Below are 19,289 nucleotides of genomic sequence, written 5' to 3' on the forward strand. Positions count from 1 at the left end.
GACTATAGACTAGACTATAGACTAGACTATAGACTAGACTAGACTATAGACTAGACTATAAGCTAGACTAGACTATAGACTAGACCAGACTAGACTATAGACTAGACTAGACTAGACTAGACTAGACTAGACTAGACTAGACTAGACTAGACTAGACTAGACTAGACTATACTATACTATACTATACTATAGACTAGACTAGACTAGACTAGACTATAGACTAGACTATAGACTAGACTATAGAGTAGACTATAGACTAGACTAAAGACTAGACTATAGACTAGACTAGACTATAGACTAGACTATAGAGTAGACTATAGACTAGACTATAGACTAGACTATAGAGTAGACTATAGACTAGACTATAGAGTAGACTATAGACTAGACTATAGACTAGACTATAGAGTAGACTATAGACTAGACTATAGACTAGACTATAGACTAGACTATAGACTAGACTATAGACTAGACTATAGACTAGACTATAGACTAGACTATAGACTAGACTATAGACTAGACTATAGACTAGACTATAGACTAGACTATAGACTAGACTATAGACTAGACTATAGACTAGACTATAGACTAGACTATAGACTAGACTATAGACTAGACTATAGACTAGACTATAGACTAGACTATAGACTAGACTATAGACTAGACTATAGACTAGACTATAGACTAGACTATAGACTAGACTATAGACTAGACTATAGTCTAGACTATAGACTAGACTATAGACTATAGACTAGACTATAGACTAGTCTATAGACTAGACTATAGACTAGACTAGACTATAGACTAGACTATAGACTAGACTATAGACTACACTATAGACTAGACTATAGACTAGACTATAGACTAGACTGTAGATTAGACTATAGACTAGACTATAGACTAGACTGTAGATTAGACTACAGACTAGACTATAGACTAGACTATAGACTAGACTATAGACTAGACTATAGACTAGACTATAGACTAGACTATAGACTAGACTATAGACTAGACTATAGACTAGACTATAGACTAGACTATAGACTAGACTATAGACTAGACTATAGACTAGACTATAGACTAGACTAGACTATAAACTAGACTATAGACTAGACTATAGACTAGACTATAGACTAGACTATAGACTAGACTATAGACTAGACTATAGACAAGACTATAGACTAGACTATAGACTATAGACTAGACTATAGACTAGACTATAGACTAGACTATAGACTAGGCTATAGACTAGACTATAGACTAGACTATAGACTAGACTACAGACTAGACTATAGACTAGACTACATACTAGACTATAGACTAGTCTATGTACTAGACTATAGACTAGACTATAGACTAGACTATAGACTAGACTATAGACTAGACTATAGACTAGACTATAGACTAGGCTGTAGACTAGACTATAGACTAGACTATAGACTAGGCTATAGACCAGACTACAGACTAGACTACAGACTAGACTATAGACTAGACTACATACTATACTATAGACTAGTCTATGGACTAGACTATAGACTAGACTATAGACTTGACTATAGACTAGACTATAGACTTGACTAGACTATAGACTAGACTATAGACTAAACTATAGACTAGACTATAGATTATGAACTGGACTATCGACTAGACCAGGAGTGCCCAAAAGTTTCTTACGGAAGAGTAAATACTAATACATTTAAAGAAAAACATATTTTTATTTAAGATTTTTTGTTGCAAAAACCAACACATTCATACAAGGAAAAAGAAAAAACATTTCACATACGTACACGGCAAAAAAATATGATTTGCATTTTTGTTAATATAAAATCTACGTCTCGTCAATGTTTACCAGCAATGAATACGAAAGTGTTGTTGTTTTGCTCTTGCTTGTATACTGTTAAGAACAAGAACAACGTATTGCTAGTGTTAAGCGCCTATAAGTGTATAGAAAACACACCGCCTATAGCTAAGCGCATTTACAAAAACAAAAGAGTACCAAGCGCATAGGGCTTGGGCACCCTTGGACTAGAAAACAGGCTAGACTATAGGCTAGAATATAGACTAGACTATAAACTAGACTATAGAGTAGTCTAGATTTAGACTGTAAATTGAATTTTTCACTAAAAGTCCAATTTTTCGCGTTTTTTTTTTCAAAACTCTGGTGTTTCACTTAAAAATTGGCTTTCGCCAGTAAACATAAATATTTCGAAAGGAAAACTATTATTCAATAAAAAAGAAATGTGATTTTCAATTTTTTTTTATTAATTTACTGATTTATTTGAAATTCTTACTTGTAAAATAAAAAATAATAATAAATTCTTTAATATTTAAAAAAATACATATAAAAAACATAACAAAATTTGCTCATAAATTCATTTAATGATATATTACTTAATATTTTCGCACAAATTGTTTTGTACGTAATACAATTGTTTTTTTTAAAAAAAAAAGTTATCTAATCTAGTTAAAGCAAAACTTAAAGCTAATAAAACAAATAATAAAAAGATAATATAAAAAATTCATATAAAAAGTAAGGCAAAAACGTGTAATTTCAAATCAATCAAATCTAACAATTAACTAGAAGTCATACACAAATTGTAAATATTTAAAAAACTTATTTGAAATAAATACCACTTGGCTTATCAAAACACTGCTGAAACGCCATAAAAATGCTTACTGTTTGTTAAAGGTGGTAAATCGGGGTCATAAATTAATTTTTACAAACTTAAATAGAAACGAAAACAAAAGACAGTTAATAAAGCGTACAGCAGGCGTGCTAGTCAATCGATTTTATTTGTTTTCAATCGTATTTGATCGGCACTATTAGAGGGATTTTTATTTAGAACACTGTCTATATAAGTATCCCATTGCTCTTGCCATTTCTGCATAGCCACCACTTTTTGTTCCGAGCTCATGGAACTATAGTTAATAGAGTTTAAAGCTAATTTCTTGAGCAATCTTAAATCTGAATGTGCTGACGCTATACCCAAGAATGCTATATAAAAATCATGTGATAACGGTGTAGCTTTCCAGAAAGAAGGATCATCTGAGGATATAACCACTGGATAGTTATCCGCAAAAAAGTAAGAACAGGGATGATTACGATAATCTGATACCAATTGTAGAACCTGATTAGATATGGGATTAACTTCTACGGCTATATTGCGTTCCTTTAGGATTTGCAATACCAAAGGATGTTTAACTAAAGCAAACCCATGACCTATACGTTTTGTACCCAATAGAATGGCATCTATTAGATTTTCATCTACCGAAGAACCGAACCAGTTAGTTTCACCAGCATGAAAATAAAAATCAATATTATCGGGCAAACTTAATAGTTGAGGTATAAAATCTTTAAGTGGTCGACCCATTTCTTCTTGACCCACCAAATCGAAACCGGCTATTAAATCGGGATATTTTTCCTATAAGTAGTTATACAAATTTTTGATTATTTTTCTTTAGTTATGTTGGTGTTGTTTAAGATTTCTTACCTTTGCCTTCAACAATATGTCTACATATTCATCAAAAGTTTTATTGTCTACATTACGTACGGGTGCATAGATCAATTTGGCTCCTATAAAATCTGGATATTCTTTCATAAATATATCCAATGTGTCCTTATAGGTTTTCGCTGTATCGAGTGCCGTGTACTTGGTACCTTGTAAATCATAAAGCTGTAATTATGAGAAGTTTGCTTTAGTAAATTGATAATTTCTGATTTCGATATGAATGTGGATATTATGTTTAAGATGATTTTTTAATACTTGTGTACTTTTCAATCTAATTTTTAAATATTCTGGATATTTTAGTTGTATATATACTCGCATTAAATGACTCAACTAATATCAGATGAAGGATGAGATTTCGATATAAATGTGGATATTACGGTTATGATGAATTTTGAAAACTTCTGTACATTTAAATCTTATTTTAAAAGATCCTGAATATTGTAGCTGTATATATACTCGGACTATATACCGCGGCCTATACATATATACTTAAGACTATGATTTACTCTTGCAAATCTAAAATCTGTCTCTGTCCAGATGTTTGGTACGTCTTTGGACTCTACTTGACTGTTCGTGCGCTGTGAACCATATACCATGGACTATACATTTGCTGATGCAAATATAAAATCTGATTCTGTCCATATGTTTGGTATGCTATACTAAGAGTCATATTTTAATACGTTTAGAAGATCCCTTCTAGATCAACTATGTCCACAATATTGTGATAATTGGCGTAGCAAAAAAACGTTCGTTCAAACTACACACAAATGTTCTATGGATGTCACTATGAGGATTCGTAGTGCACCTTCGACATGGAATGAATCAACCCAATAAAATATTATCAAATTTTGATAATGAGTAATATGGGTAATGTAGTTATTTCATACATTACTTGGTAATGAGTGGTAATTATTAATAACATTAATGAATTATTTTGAATAGGGTTTGTAGCCATGTTAGTTATTGGTTTTAGCTCTAGTCGATAACTTGTTAACGAACCATTAAGTAAGAGAATAGATTAGTTAACAAAAAAATAACTGTAAAGCCCAATTTAAATTCGGAAAAGTCGGATAATCACAATTGTAACAAGTTATTTTACAGTCAACGCCAAACAAAAATAAGAAGTTTTTCACTCAAAAAATTAAGTACTTCAAGTTTGTTCCAAAGATGTCGAAAGATGCTTTACGTGAACACCTTCCTTGACGGTCTTATTTAATGGTGGTCTATTTCAACCACTTAGTGAGCTTTTACAACAACTCAGCACCGCGCCTTTGTTTATCTAACACGCCAGTGGCAATTTAAGTATATGAAATTTCCGCTCCAGTATATGTGCTCTTTGCTTGAGTGCTCAAGCTATCTAATCTCTTGCCATAGCTGTCCTCTTGGGGAACAACAGATGTTATGAGCAAGCTTAATCTAAACCCGACAAAGGAGGAACTTGTAAGTTGCCCTACCACACTACTAAGATGGCTTCTGTTATTTCAGCAACAGCACTTAGGACACGTAGTTGATAGTCCGAAACACGAATCCATTTTTAGTGACAAGACTTTTTTCAGTGGCTACAAAGACATTACCTACAAAGACCTATTGTGATAAGTTGAGCATGTTTTAGAGTAAACTCCAACCAATTTATGTTTCGCCAAACTTTAGTTTAGCTCATCTCTTCCATCTTCTAAACTAGGATACAATTCAAAGTCCATCAGATACAAGTATCTGATGCTACATCGAACACCAATGTATAATCAATCTTTGCATTTTCAGCATAAATCCAACATTTTATTATTGCACAGCCTTGCGTTGTGGTTTGTACCATTCCTAGAAACTATGAGCGTAAATAGGAACTTATACCAACATTATATTTCACCGTGTATTAATCTTTAAACCAAACCCTTCCCGCGAGATTCGGTTTAAGCTACTACGTGGATCCCAAAGGAACCTCAACCAACTGACCAGCCAAGACACTGCCCTGCGAGCAGTGGGCCACCCGTAGTATCTGATTGTGTGGGGCTCTGGTTAGACCCCAAGTTATTCATTCATAAAGTAAGTACTTCCATTTTGTTTCAATATTTTTTTGCCTATTTACGGGTAAGTGAAGATTTAGCTGGGAATTAATAAAAGAACAAAATACTTTAAATAAGTAGGCGTGGTTATGATAAGGACATGCCTACTTTTTTTGGGAAACTTAGGCATGTGTGTAAAAAAATATTTAAAACGAACAACATCTGTGTTTATAATTTGTACTGGAAATGTGTACATAATAACTATTATGTGCAGCAAAGTCCGGGAGCTTGATTGTTCAAGTCGTTAGTAGAAGCAAACAGGTTATATTTAAATTTCGATTGGAAGCGACTCCAATCAATATAAATTTCATCAGAAAATTTTTATAAATTAAAAAAGTTTCCGCAATTTTATTAAAAGGATTTTGCTAGGGTCCCAAGATGTCCAATAAGTAATATTCCTAATACTATTCAGTTTCCATAATCACGATTGCATATTCCTTACTCGATCTTATTATACCTTCGTTTATCCATTTTCTAATTGCTCACTTAAATGTTTACTTTTTAACCTCCAATACTTACAACTGGCAATGTTGTACGAAGTTCCATATATTGTACACCATCAGCACGAAACTCTTCTAAAGCATTATAGAAATAATCCGACCAGACGGGAGCATATGTTAATAAACCGCCCAAAAGACCAAATATACCCATAAAATTCTCCCAGGCCTCATTGTTATCGACAAATTTCATTGTTGGATACAAAGTCAAATGTTCACGCAAATATGTATCAACCTTATCGGCTCCTTGTGAATTCCTTACTTTCGACAACAGCTCCCAACTGCAGTTGTTTTCTGTATCTGGTGAAGGTTGTTCTTTCGAAAATAATAAACCGACGGGACTTTGATCCTCATTCGACTGGCATACCCATAGATTTTCACGGTATGTAAGTTTTATTATATATTCCGTACTACATAAAGCGGTATCATGAGCATGTAGTACAGCTCCCTTAGGCAGGGTGGATATATACTTAAAAAGGGGCGATTCTTTGATTTCATCTAAAACAGCAAACAAATGCTGAGAGGGGGCAAATAAATGGGGCGTTATTAAACCCTCCTCATATTCTTTTGTCTTGACTTCCATTATAATTTGATTGGCTTGTAGTTCTTTTTGATTCAAAACTATATCGGCTCCCAGAGTTTTAGATTCTTCATAACGAAAGAAGATATCACGCAGAGAATTATAGGCCTCGGGTGAAAGTCTGCGTGGAGTTGAGTCTTGTTGTTCAACTTGAGGTGGTTGTTGTACCAAATTATTGGCTCTGATGTTTAAACGGCGGCCCTCACTAGGGCCCAATAATATAAGGACCGCAAGTGTTACTAAGAACTTAAATGTTTGCATTTTATAATTATTAATTAATTTCACTTTCTTTTCGTTGATTTATTTATTCTTTTTCACTTATTTGTTTAGTATTTAATTAAGACAAAAAAAATGTGTTGTGCTCTTGGCGATAGCTTTTCGCCAACTATTTCTTAATCTTTAATCGTAACAGCCTGTCGCCTGCTGTTCGTTCTACACATCACTTTCATTCACTTTAATATAAAATTTTATACACTAAACATGTATGGAACTATAGTTGTAAGTACTTCCCCAATATACTTGTACTCACTCGAATACAATATCTATGTCTGAGTATTGTTTAACTATAGGTATGATTCAAGTACTCAAAAGTGATTTTGTTGATTGTCGTGTGCTGTGTTTTTTTTTGTTTTTTTTTTTTTGCTTTCTTTCTCTTTATTTAATTTTATCTGCAAAATAAAAAAAAAATATTTTATTCGGATTAATATTTGTGGGTTTCTTTCAGTTAAGTTTTGTTTAGTTTTATTTACACAAATTTCTTTATTGTCGATTGTTATTTATAAATTGTTTTTATTGTGGTGCGAAAAAAAATCTTATCACCAACATAAACCATGCAAAAGTGGTGTTTGATGAGGGGTGGAGTGCATTACTCTAAGGGTTAGTAAATTTGATAAGAATTATTTGTTTAAAACTATAGTGGTTAGAAAATAATTATTGTTGTAAAAATCTGTTGAAAATTTTGATATTGTTGAACTTTGTTTTAAAATGCACTGATTTTGTGTGCTGAGTTTTTTAATGCACAGTATTATTGGTCCTATAACCACATTAAAGTATATCGGTTTGGAATCATTTTCTGAGTCGATTTAGCTATGTCCGTCTGTCCATCCGTCTGTCCTTGTTAACCTTCTAATCAAACTACGGGTCGCAATTTTGAAGAAAATTTATTAAAATTTGGTAGATGATCTTTTATCGTTTCAGGGACGATGTCTATTGAACATGGTTAAGATCGGTTCATTATTTCACCTAGCCCCTATATAACTGAACCCCCCAATAGGGCTTGTAAATCTTGTAATCAAAATACAGGTCGCAATTTAGGAGATAATTTAATTAAATTTGGCACATGATCTTTTGTAGTATCGTAAGAGAAGCCTTTGAAAATGGATAATAGCGATCCATTATTTCACCCAGCCCCCATACAACTAAACCCCCCAATAGGGCTTGTAAACCTTGTAATCAAACTACAGGTCGCAATTTTGGAGACAATTCAATGGAATTTGGCACATGATCGTCTATGATACCGTAGACAAAACCTGTTGCAAATGGTTTACATCGGTCCATTATTTCACCTACCCCCCATACAACTGAACCCCCCAATAGGCTTTGTATACCTTGTAATCAAACTACGATTTTGGAGATAATTCTATGTAATTTGGCACATGATCTTCTGTAGTATCGTATTTGAAAATGGATAATAGCGATCCATTATTTCACCCAGCCCCCATACAACTAAACCCACCAATAGGGCTTGTAAACCTTGTAATCAAACTGCAGGTCGCAATTTTGGAGACAATTCAATGGAATTTGGCACATGATCGTCTATGATACCGTAGACACAGCCTATTGAAAATGGTTAATATCGGTCCATTATTTCACCCAGCCCCTATACAACCGAACCCTCCTATAGGGCTTGTAAACCTTCTAATCAGACTACAGGTCGCAATTTTAAAGATAATTCAATGGAATTTTGCACATGATCGTATATGATAACGTAGCCGAAGCCTGTTGAAAATGGTTTAAATCGGTCCATTATTTCACCTAGCCCCCATACAACTGAACCCGCTTTTAAGTACATAATTATGTTTAATATATTCGTATCTCGACAAAAAGTTGCAAAAACCAACTTTTATACTAGATTTAATGACCCTCACGAATTTCTTAATAATAGGTTCTCATATGACCCTAGCCCCTATGAAAAGCCCCCATCATTTCACTTAAATGTCCACAATTTTATTAAACAATAAACGGCTTGAGTATGTATATCTGGGGAAAGGTACAATTTAAATTAAATGCTTTATTATGGCAACTAAATCACATTATATTTTTGTAAAAGATGTAGGGTATTATATGGTCGGCCTGGCCGGACTATAATTTCTTACTTGTTTTTTATTTTAAATTTATTGTCTATATACATTTCCACTAAAGTCTAACCATCTGGTTGGCTCTAATTCACGAAAGTAAACACATGGTTCCTTTGTAAGCGAGGGCAAAGACATTTGTCACTTGACTGTCTCCTGGTAATCTAGAGAGTAGATACTTAAAGAAATCAATAATCAAAAATGTTTATTACCCTACATTGACTTCTTTAGAAAGCTAAAGTAATCTATGGAAAGTCAAGTACCTGTTAAAGTAGCTATTCAGTCATCTCGGATGCCGAAGAAGGTAGTTCATGACTGTCCCGCCTAACTGTTGGGCACATTAATTGCGCAAATAAATGAGTTGTACGTATTTTTATCGCACTTATAATCTGAATTAAAATAAAATTTAAGTTAAAATTGTTTTTGCATAAAAATTTAAACAAGTAAGGAAATAAAGTAAAGGAAGACCGACTGTAGAGTACCCTAAGCTAATGTGAACTAATTTTTGACATTAGAATTGCGTCAAAACTATGTTCAATTGTGGATCGATTACAGCGTTTTGTTTTAGTGGAAGAAAAAGTTTAATTTTATTTAAAATGAGATTTAGAAAAGACTACGGTTTTAAATTTCAAATTGAACTAAATGCAACTTAACACAGATTTGCGTTTAGTCCAATTGTAGGATGCTCGTAATGAATATATAGTATACTGTATAACTCATACAATAGAATAAACAACATCCATAAAAATTAATGTGTATTTGTTAAAATGTATGCAACGGCCGTTTTTCCTGAAATCGTATTCCTATTAATCTGGAATACATAATAGGCTACTTTTTATTTTGAAAATTCAAGTGGGCGATGAGCCACGCCCATGTTAAGAAAATATAAAATCCGTATATCTGAGATATAACACTTAGAATCCTTTTGTCGGAGCAACTTTAGTATCAATATGATTATTTAGGATAAAAAGTAGGCGAACTAGATTAAGGAGCGTGGCACCTCCCATATAAATTAAATAAATGTTTAAAACTATTAATTTAGCAAACATTTAAACATTTTGGGTGATAAATTGGCGGACTACCCATGGGTGGGTTTATGTCACTTTACCGTCTACGGTTTAAAGTGAAATAATTACTAAATAAAATTTCATAAATTAAGTCGAAAATAAAAACAAAAACGTAAATTTTTTATTATAAGTTATCTCATTTCAATTAAGTACTAAATTTGATATGTCATTATTTTTTTAACGTTAATCAAACTTTAAATCTAATTGCGTACGAGAAATAAGATAAGACTATACACAATCAAAAAAAAAAAAAACTTAAGAAAATTCTTCAAATTTAGCTAAAAAGAAAATAAACAAAAAGCCCGCTTAAAAAATATATATAACTTAATTAAAAACAAATAACAAATACAAATAACACCTGTTAATTATAGATTTTTAATTAGAAAACAAAAAAATAAACAAATTGTTTATTATTAAATTGTTTCAGTATTAAATTTCAAAACAAACAAATGAAAAAAAGATTTAAATTATTCTAAAACTCGCTTATAACTCTAAACATTAGCACTTAACTTTCTCCAGTTTATGCAATCATATTCATTAACTTCACAAATCCAATGAGACCACAAAAATTTACATAATTTAAAAGCTTCCAGTTTTTTACTCTCCTCCACACTGCTGTAGTAAATCGAATTACAGCTTATAAGCATACTCAAATCCCCCAGCTAGGGAGGAGTCAAAATATCTAATAATTATAATTGGAAAAGTCAAGAGCTTGGATTTTCTCTTAAATCGGGTATATTGTGAATAAATTGATCGGTTATAATAATTCCTATATTCTTAGAGGCCAGTTTGGTAACTAGATATGTATGTCACAAGAGAGCCTTATGGAAAATAATGCGCTTTGTTTCAAGAAGAGTATTTCCACATCCGAGTTGTGAAAAAAATCTAGACGGGTTTGTATTCTTAGAAAGCGGAAGGAGAACTCCTTAAGGGGTCTTTAGTTATTCTGCAGAGCTGGGTCATTGATCAGATCGATACCAATAACAAAGTCAGAATAAATGGACTACAAAAGAAGTTTATTTTCATTGGAAAATAAAGTTTTTATTAAAAAATTCTAATTCAGTTCTAGTTCAGTTCCAGTTCAGGTTCAGGTTCAGTTCTAGTTCAGTTCTAGTTCAAGTTCAGTTCTAGTTCAGTTCTAGTTCAGTTCTAGTTCAGTTCTAGTTCAGTTCTAGTTCAGTTCTAGTTCAGTTCTAGTTCAGTTCTAGTTCAGTTCTAGTTCAGTTCTAGTTCAGTTCTAGTTCAGTTCTAGTTCAGTTCTAGTTCAGTTCTAGTTCAGTTCTAGTTCAGTTCTAGTTCAGTTCTAGTTCAGTTCTAGTTCAGTTTTAATTCAGTTCTAGTTCTATTTTTCAGTTCTGGTATTATTTTTCTAGTATCAATTTTATTTAAATTTTACATGAACAGTCACTTCCTAATTATCACTTTAATGATATCAAATTTATTCTTCCAGATTACCCTAGTCAACTACTGACACCCCGACGTTCAGCAAAAACACTTACCACCCATCTACAAGATCTAAACCACGACTGTTTAAGAGAAATTTTCCAACATTTGGACTTAGCTGCACAATTTTCCCTACTCAAATCATCACAACAATTTTACGATATAATACTTTACGATATTTGGTATCCTTATTATGATGAAATCTTCGATTTAAGCAAAGATTTGTCCATTGCCACACAAACCAAAGATTTTCAAATGGATTTTTTAAGTTTAATATTAAATAATTTTTCCCGAGTACAAGGCATAGTTTTAGAAATATTTCAAAAATATATGAATAAATTTAATAACAAAGAATTTCCGCAAGTATTAACTTTAAAGATATTAAATACCAAAAATTCAATTACAGAAAATAATATATTAGATTTACAACATATTTATAAGTTTCCCTATTTACAGGAATTACAATTAGAAGATATTTGTATAGAGTTCTCTTTGAAGGAATGTTTGATACCCTTAAAAGTGTTAACCTTAAAAAACGTTACTGTACTAAATGCTAATGAAGGAGATTTATTAAAAATAATTTTATCTAGCAATTTGGAAAGATTAACTTTACTAACGTTGCCCAGTGAGCATTTTGCATTTACAAATTTTAGCGAGATATCTAAATGTCTGCAGTTAAAAGAATTAACATTAAGTTTACATTATTTACATGAACCTAGATTATTAGACTATATATTAGATCTACCCTCATTACAGATATTGACTTTAGAGTCTAAGGATAATTTTTATTTCTCATCCAAAGATCATACCATATTATATGTTACCCTTAAGATATTCTCACAAAATCCTTATAAATCTATTAGAGGCCTGCAGCTCAATGGAATGCCGGAGAAGATATTTTATATGTGTCCATATCTACAAGATATCAAAACACTAAATTGGTTTGTTACCAAAATTTTTCACCGCAAATTGGACGGTTCAGTGGAATGGAAATCGGATGTGCCGCAAGTTATAAAATCGTTCTATGATTTTGTGGTGGATAATGGATGTCTGAAGAACTTGCATGTAAAAGATAATATTTTCCATAAAAAGCGAGTAATAAAAGATGCGGATTTTGAAAACAAACTTCAAGAACTGAGAGAATCGAAGGGGTTTCAAAGACTGAATATTATTAGTAATTATAAAAAATCTGATGTAAGTAAAGTATTTTACGATCTGCCAGAAGGCGGTGTAAGATTCTTTATTGAAAGTAGAGAATAACTAAAATAAAATTGTAATTATAATGTTCAAAATTAAAAAACTGTTTTATTAAAAAAATTAAAAACTATATCAGAACAGAACTGGAACACAACTATAACTTAAGAAGTGAACTAGAACTGATCTTGAACAGAGCTAGAACTGAGCTAAAACCATACTAGAACTGAACTAGAACTGAACTAGAACTGAACTAGAACTGAACTAGAACTGAACTAGAACTGAACTAGAACTGAACTAGAACTGAACTAGAACTGAACTAGAACTGAACTAAAACTGAACTAGAACTGAACTAGAACTGAACTAGAACTGATCTAGAACTGAACTAGAACTGAACTAGAACTGAACTTGAACTGAACTAGAACTGAAATAGACCTAACTAGAACTGAACTAGAACTGAACTTGAACTGAACTAGAACTGAACTAGAGATGAACTTGAACTGAACTAGAACTGAACTAGAACTGAACTAGAACTGAACTAGAACTGAACTAGAACTGAACTAGAACTGAACTAGAACTGAACTAGAACTGAACTAGAACTGAACTAGAACTGAACTAGATCTTAAATAGACCTAACTAGAACTGAACTAATACTGAACTGGAACTGAACAATAAACCCATTTTTTGCTTGATACAACCATCTTTGAGCTATGCTAAGGGAAATATCTTATTATGCAGATCTAAATAAAAAAACACAATTTCGATAAATCGAAAAAAAGTAGAAAATATTTCACAACACTGTAGATTTATAGTTGAAGTCCCTAAAAAAAGATATGCATTTTAAATTGACATTTTATAGTAGAATAAAATTCTAAAACAAATGTTCAAAATTTTTTCAGTTCAATCAAAATTTTTCGACATTTCCAATAAAATTTTAACTCTGTCTCTAATTAAATCGAAAATTTTACAACTTTTTTATTTTATACAAATATTTAAAGCAAAAGAACTAAAAATTATTAACAATAGAGTGAAATTACTAAATTTTATACGCAGTAAAAGCATTAGGAAATCTATTTCAAGTCTACCTTCGTAATATAAATGCAGTTTAAATTACATATATAAATTAAATTTTAATAAAAATGTCGGGACAACATCCAAATTATACACAACACATAAGTGCCAATTGTCCGAGAGGTGGACGAACTTACTCAAGTGCTGGAAGACCATTTACCCCAGCAGATCTTAAACCATGTCCTTTGCAGTCTTCATATGAGCGTAATAATAGAAGTTTATATTTTCCTAATGCTGACGATAATATGCAAGATATTTGTCCAAATATGGTGGGCATTTAATAAACAAATATTAAATTTTTTTTAATTGGAAGTTTTTCTTTTAAAGTCCAGCAAAGAATATTCTGGCAGGGCCTTTGATCCTTGTTTAGATATATCAGGAAATCGAACGGAACGTTCCAAACAGCCGTTTCAGCATAAGCAGGGTACTCAAAGAGGTAGTCGTTTAAACTTGGAATATGAAATGGCTAGAAATAAGGATATAGCTTTGGGATGTTTAAGAGCTGAGCAAGCAGCAGCTTGTCCAAGACCTCCACACCATTATGAAAGGCAGGCAATTGCAAGTAGTAAGCCACAAATGGCGGCAAGTGCTAGAGGTAGACCATTTGACTTAAGAGCGGAAATGCAACGTCAGCTGACTGAGGCGGTAAGTATTTAAATGGAGAGAAATTTATTTATATTTGTTTGTTATTTTTCTAAGGAATCACCCAATGTTTGTGTGAAACCTGGACGCGGTAATATTAATAGGGGACGTCCAGTCGATGTGGATAGGGTATGTGTTTACTAACATGGAAAATATATTTTTTTTATTATGTTTGTTGTCAGGTTTATGATTTTAATATGCAGACATGCACTCCTGCTGGCAGAAGCGGGCGTGCTTTGGATCTGCAAAGGGACTTGACCTTCCGCCGTTTAAATTTGCCTACTCCCAAGCAACAAAAACGTGCTATATCTTGCCCTACTCCTGTACAATACAGTTCTCCCAATTCTACTGCACAACGTTTGCCAAGAATATGTCCGCGACCATCGCAATCTGTTTGTGTTAGTCCCACACGATCTATTTCACCTTCAGAGGGGACTGTCAGTCGTTATTCTACCCCAATTAATGACAGCTCTATCAGATCGCCAAGAAGAGCGGTTAAATATCCAGTGACCCCGGTATGCCGACCCTTAAGAACACCAATTTGTCCGGTTGGCGAAGAGGCTGCAGAATCCCCAGGCAATATTACAAAAACTACAATGACCAGAACCACCACTACAAGGGTAAGGTTGTATTACTTATGTTTTTAAAGAAAGTTCTTAGATTCCAGGTTATATATCTTTGAATGATATATTCTAATTGATTTAAATATTTTTATACTATGAGGATTTTAAAATTCCTTAATAAAAATAATTCTATTACAGCCCTTAAATCCCCAGCACACTACCATCAGTCCGACACTCCAAAAATCAACTAATATAACGACTGAACTGTATGAAAATGAAACGCCTAGACTGAGAGCGCGGGTAAGAAAACTACACTTTATATAAAGAAAACTAAAATTTTCTTTACTAAATTAAAAAACTTGGTAGAATATTTCCAATATTACTCAAGATAACACTCGTCAATTGGATTCAGGTTATGGACAAACACCACCAAGAAATTTCGCATCCCAGACACCTTATAAAACTCCAGAACAACAATTAAATATAACGGTAGATTATATAACAAATTTCACAAACATTTCGTAACGTAATATAATTAATTCAGGAACAAACTACTTCAGCAAGTTTTCAAAAAACATCAAGTCCTTCCATAATGAGAGACAATATTACCCAAATGGAATCAATGAGGAATGTTGAAAGTATGGATTCAAAAGCTAAAACTTTTCTAAACAAAACGGTAATAATATAATCAGATGTAATAGAATAACAATTTAATAATCTTTTTTTAAAGCAAACGGTTCCACCACCTCCACCTTTACCGCCTTTGGACCCCAATAGTATAAACTGCGTAAGTATATATTAAAAATATCGTAGGACTCAAGTTTACTCGTCATACTAAAAAAATAATACATTCGCCATAATACAGACATATTTCCTTTTTAACTATTTAGCAAAATCTACAGAGAACTTATCGTTCTGGTGATCAAAGCACTCGTTGTCCAGCTCCTACTTCTTCAACGGCAAGAAGTTTCGATCAAACTGGTTATTATAATAATGTAAGTTTAATTAATATAGTGAAAACATAAATTCTTATAAGACGTAATCTTTAGGTAAATTGTCTTATGGAGGAAGACTATAGACCCCTACCTAGTAGAACCTGCCCTGGTCCAATACAAACTCAACGATCTCAATACTGCCCAGCTCCAACAAATGAATCATATTATGTAAGTCTATCATATTATAATAAATTATATTGACATTTTTTATCTTCTTAGTACAATGCCTCGATGTTTGCGGAACCTAGCCAATTTCACAAAAGACAATGTGAATATATAGATCTTACCGATGAGACACAATATTTTGGTGATGATATGGATATCAGCGTTCCCGAGGTAGATTCTTTCAAATTATACATATTTTCTTTTCTTAATAACTGATAACTTTTCGTAGTTATTATCCCGTTCCGCTTGCCCTATTAAATGTGAAGACTCCAACCAAATGCAATCTTGGAGAATACCTCCCGAAGATCTTACTTGTTGTGAACGCACTGGTTATGAAACATTCCAAAGTCAACAGCCAGATTTAAGTTCCACTATGGTACAGACTATGCCATCCCAACAAAGTGAGATTATGGTTAGTTTTGATACTGTTATTCTGCCAAAACATTTAATTTTTTGACTGTCTTTAGGGTGCTGATTTTGAGGCCACCGAATATCAAGAATTACCTATGTCTTTGAAACCTCAAGCTCCCACATGTCCTCCTTGTGAACAACCTAAAGCTAGTTTGTTTCGCTGTTTAGCTAAGAAGTTAAGTTCTACTTATGATTTTATTTCCTCTTTGATAGCACCACAAAAATCAGCAATAACAGTTCCAATGGATCAGACAACGGGCCAAGTATGTGATACAACGGTGAGTTTGATAACTAGAGCCAAACTATGTATATAGAATTGAAGTAGAACTAGAACTGAACTAGAACTGAACTAGAACTGAACTAGAACTGAACTAGAACTGAACTAGAACTGAACTAGAACTGAACTAGAACTGAACTAGAACTGAACTAGAACTGAACTAGAACTGAACTAGAACTGAACTAGAACTGAACTAGAACTGAACTAGAACTGAACTAGAACTGAACTAGAACTGAACTAGAACTGAACTTGAACTGAACTAGAACTGAACTAGAACTGAACTAGAACTGACCTAAAACTGAACTAGAACTAAATTACAAATAAACTAGAAATGAACTACAACTAAACTAGAACTGAACTAGATCTGTTATGGAGAAGTTGGGCCTCAATTTTTCTATCAAAAATATTTCATAATTTACAGACTTTTGGGTTGAATACAATGTTTAACACAAGTGGACGTCACAATGCCACAACAGTAAGTATTTGCAGTTCTACGACTTTAAAAAATAAAATTCAAATTTTACACATTATCTTGTAGACATTTGATTTAGGAGATTTGTACGCAACACAGTGTAATAATGATACAACAGTAAGTTTACATTAACTTTTGTTACAACGAGTGGTACTAGATTTAACCTGTTTTTTTTACCTTTCTTCAGAATTTCGGCCTAAACAGTCTTTTTGGAAATAAAACGCAATTAGTGGATGAACCTAGCTCGTTAAGAGAATGTGCCAATGCCAAGAGATGCGGCCGCGTGCAATTTGATAGTTCAGATAAAGGTCAAGGTTTATACTAAATTTTTAATAATAAAAATTAGTAATATTAAGAATATTTCTAACAGTTCAAGATCCGCATCGCACGGCCATACGTAAAGCTGAAATAGAAAACTTGGTAAATGATACCTATTGCCCGGGCATTATACAGGAAACTATAGATGGTCGTGAAAATTTTAATAATTATTCCTTTAATATGAGTTTGGTTCAAGAGCCCAAAGATGCAACTGTTTGTGAAGGACCACCTAAAGAAGATCCCATGACCTTATTAGAGGCTTTTTCAATACGCATAGAAAAGGAAAGAATTGAAATCAATAAGGATTTAAATGAAACATCAACAGTTGGGGAGTAAGTTTAATTTTTATAATGATGACATTTAGGAAAATATTATAAAAATTCACATTTGCAGAATTGAGGCTTCTTTACATAAATATTTTGCCAGTCAAAATCCTAGCGACTTAAATCGTTCCATTAAATGTCTATTATTATCGGAGCACTTACAAGAACATGAGCAGGAGGAAAAAAGTAAAGGTTCTTCTTTTGAAGCTGAAGTGCAAAAATTGGTTACCACATTTCCAGATAATGCACAAATAAAATTAATAGCTTATACCGGCCACACTAAGGCTGTTAAAGAAACTACAGATGAAACATAAAATTCAGTAAAAAAAAATTTAAGATTTAAAATATTTTCGATATTAACGACTGCCTGATATATATTTCTGTTTATATTTAGCAATATTTAATAAAAATAAATCATTTCAGAAATATATTTTTTGAAAAACTTCAATAAAAATAATTTGTTCCCAACTTAATTTAATGTAAAAAATTCTTCACTTTAATAATTTTTTTTTTAATATATTTTATGTATTTATGTCATGGTTTTTATTATATATTTTTCATAGTTACCGTTGTATGGTGAAATCATTTAAATCCTGGCTAAAAAATATAATTTTGTCTGTTCCGCAGCATATAACAATGTTGCCTCAACGAAAAATATTAGTAAAAATATCCTCCTTTCATCCATACAGTATCGTACTAACTTTGCCATAAAATATTTTGCAAAAATGTTTTTAACATTATTTTCTAAAACATGAATTTATTTATTTTTATTTTTCAGTGTTTACTTATTTATTATCGTTTTGGGTAAAATTCTGTTAACTGGATATTATTTTTGAATTTAATACTCTTTTGCGACATAAATAAATCAATAAATACACAGTGGTCGATCATTGCAAATCTTAAACATTCAGTCAAGAATACTATAACAATGACTTAAAAGTATAAATCATTTATTTGCTCTGGTTATATTTGAATCTCAATAAATGATTTTTATACTCTTCACCTTCGTGAGAAGGGTATAAGTTTGTCATTCCGTTTGTAAAATCTATAATTTTTCGACCCTATAAAGTATATATATTCTAGATCCTTATAGATAGCGGAGTCGATTAAGCCTTGTCCGTCTGTCTGTCTGTCTGTCTGTTGAAATCAATTTTAGAGGACCCCAGATATCGGCGAGATCCGAATCTTCAATAATTCTGTTAGACATAATTTCGAGAAGATCAGCAAAATCGGTCGATAAATAACGGAGATATGAGCAAAAATCCAAGACAACCTCTGAAAATTTCATCAAAAAATGTCATATTTTTTTCATGCTTTGATAAAAAAGCAATAACAACACTGTATATTAGAA

The 19,289-nt window shown here is 32.3% G+C and overlaps 3 protein-coding genes across 7 annotated transcripts; 2 read left to right on the plus strand and 1 right to left on the minus strand.

Moving 5' to 3' along the window:
- Positions 1–2,374: 2,374 nt before the first annotated feature.
- LOC111683881 (adenosine deaminase 2-like) lies at positions 2,375–7,323 on the minus strand. Its single transcript, XM_023446007.2, has 3 exons — positions 6,086–7,323; positions 3,489–3,671; positions 2,375–3,419 (listed from the first exon to the last, which is right to left on the minus strand). The coding sequence occupies exons 1-3, from the start codon at positions 6,902–6,904 to the stop codon at positions 2,778–2,780; spliced, it is 1,644 nt and encodes a 547-aa protein (XP_023301775.2). The 5' UTR covers positions 6,905–7,323; the 3' UTR covers positions 2,375–2,777.
- LOC111683882 lies at positions 7,124–12,807 on the plus strand. The gene is made up of 2 exons (XM_046952462.1): positions 7,124–7,141; positions 11,469–12,807. Exons 1-2 carry the CDS (start codon positions 7,124–7,126, stop codon positions 12,765–12,767), a joined length of 1,317 nt encoding a protein of 438 aa, XP_046808418.1. The 3' UTR covers positions 12,768–12,807.
- An 854-nt stretch (positions 12,808–13,661) lies between these two features.
- Positions 13,662–18,381, plus strand: LOC124420413. Of its 5 annotated transcripts, XM_046953103.1 has the most exons (19): positions 13,663–14,041; positions 14,100–14,417; positions 14,472–14,543; positions 14,597–15,034; positions 15,176–15,277; positions 15,344–15,466; positions 15,522–15,653; positions 15,708–15,764; positions 15,868–15,972; positions 16,027–16,140; positions 16,192–16,308; positions 16,367–16,549; positions 16,605–16,698; positions 16,762–16,826; positions 17,247–17,300; positions 17,364–17,414; positions 17,485–17,611; positions 17,668–17,947; positions 18,009–18,381. In XM_046953103.1, the coding sequence occupies exons 1-19, from the start codon at positions 13,841–13,843 to the stop codon at positions 18,250–18,252; spliced, it is 2,877 nt and encodes a 958-aa protein (XP_046809059.1). In that variant the 5' UTR covers positions 13,663–13,840; the 3' UTR covers positions 18,253–18,381. The 5 variants fall into 5 exon arrangements, with proteins under 5 accessions (XP_046809060.1, XP_046809059.1, XP_046809057.1 ...); XM_046953101.1 differs by having other exon boundaries at positions 16,605–16,826; XM_046953102.1 differs by having other exon boundaries at positions 13,664–14,041; positions 16,605–16,826; positions 17,485–17,605.
- Positions 18,382–19,289: the final 908 nt, after the last annotated feature.

The sequence above is a fragment of the Lucilia cuprina genome, chromosome 5 (genome assembly GCF_022045245.1).
Source record: "Lucilia cuprina isolate Lc7/37 chromosome 5, ASM2204524v1, whole genome shotgun sequence".
Lineage (NCBI taxonomy): Eukaryota > Metazoa > Arthropoda > Insecta > Diptera > Calliphoridae > Lucilia > Lucilia cuprina.

Coding starts and splice junctions, on each gene's coding strand:
- LOC111683881 (XM_023446007.2), bottom strand. CDS start 6,904: ATGCAAACATTTAAGTTCTTAGTAACACTTGCGGTCCTTATATTATTG. Junction 3,672..6,085: donor TTCGTACAACATTGCCAGTT/GTAAGTATTGGA, acceptor TCATAATTACAG/CTTTATGATTTACAAGGTAC. Junction 3,420..3,488: donor ACATATTGTTGAAGGCAAAG/GTAAGAAATCTT, acceptor AACTACTTATAG/GAAAAATATCCCGATTTAAT.
- LOC124420413 (XM_046953101.1), top strand. CDS start 13,841: ATGTCGGGACAACATCCAAATTATACACAACACATAAGTGCCAATTGT. Junction 15,973..16,026: donor AAACTGGTTATTATAATAAT/GTAAGTTTAATT, acceptor CGTAATCTTTAG/GTAAATTGTCTTATGGAGGA. Junction 17,612..17,667: donor TAGTTCAGATAAAGGTCAAG/GTTTATACTAAA, acceptor TATTTCTAACAG/TTCAAGATCCGCATCGCACG.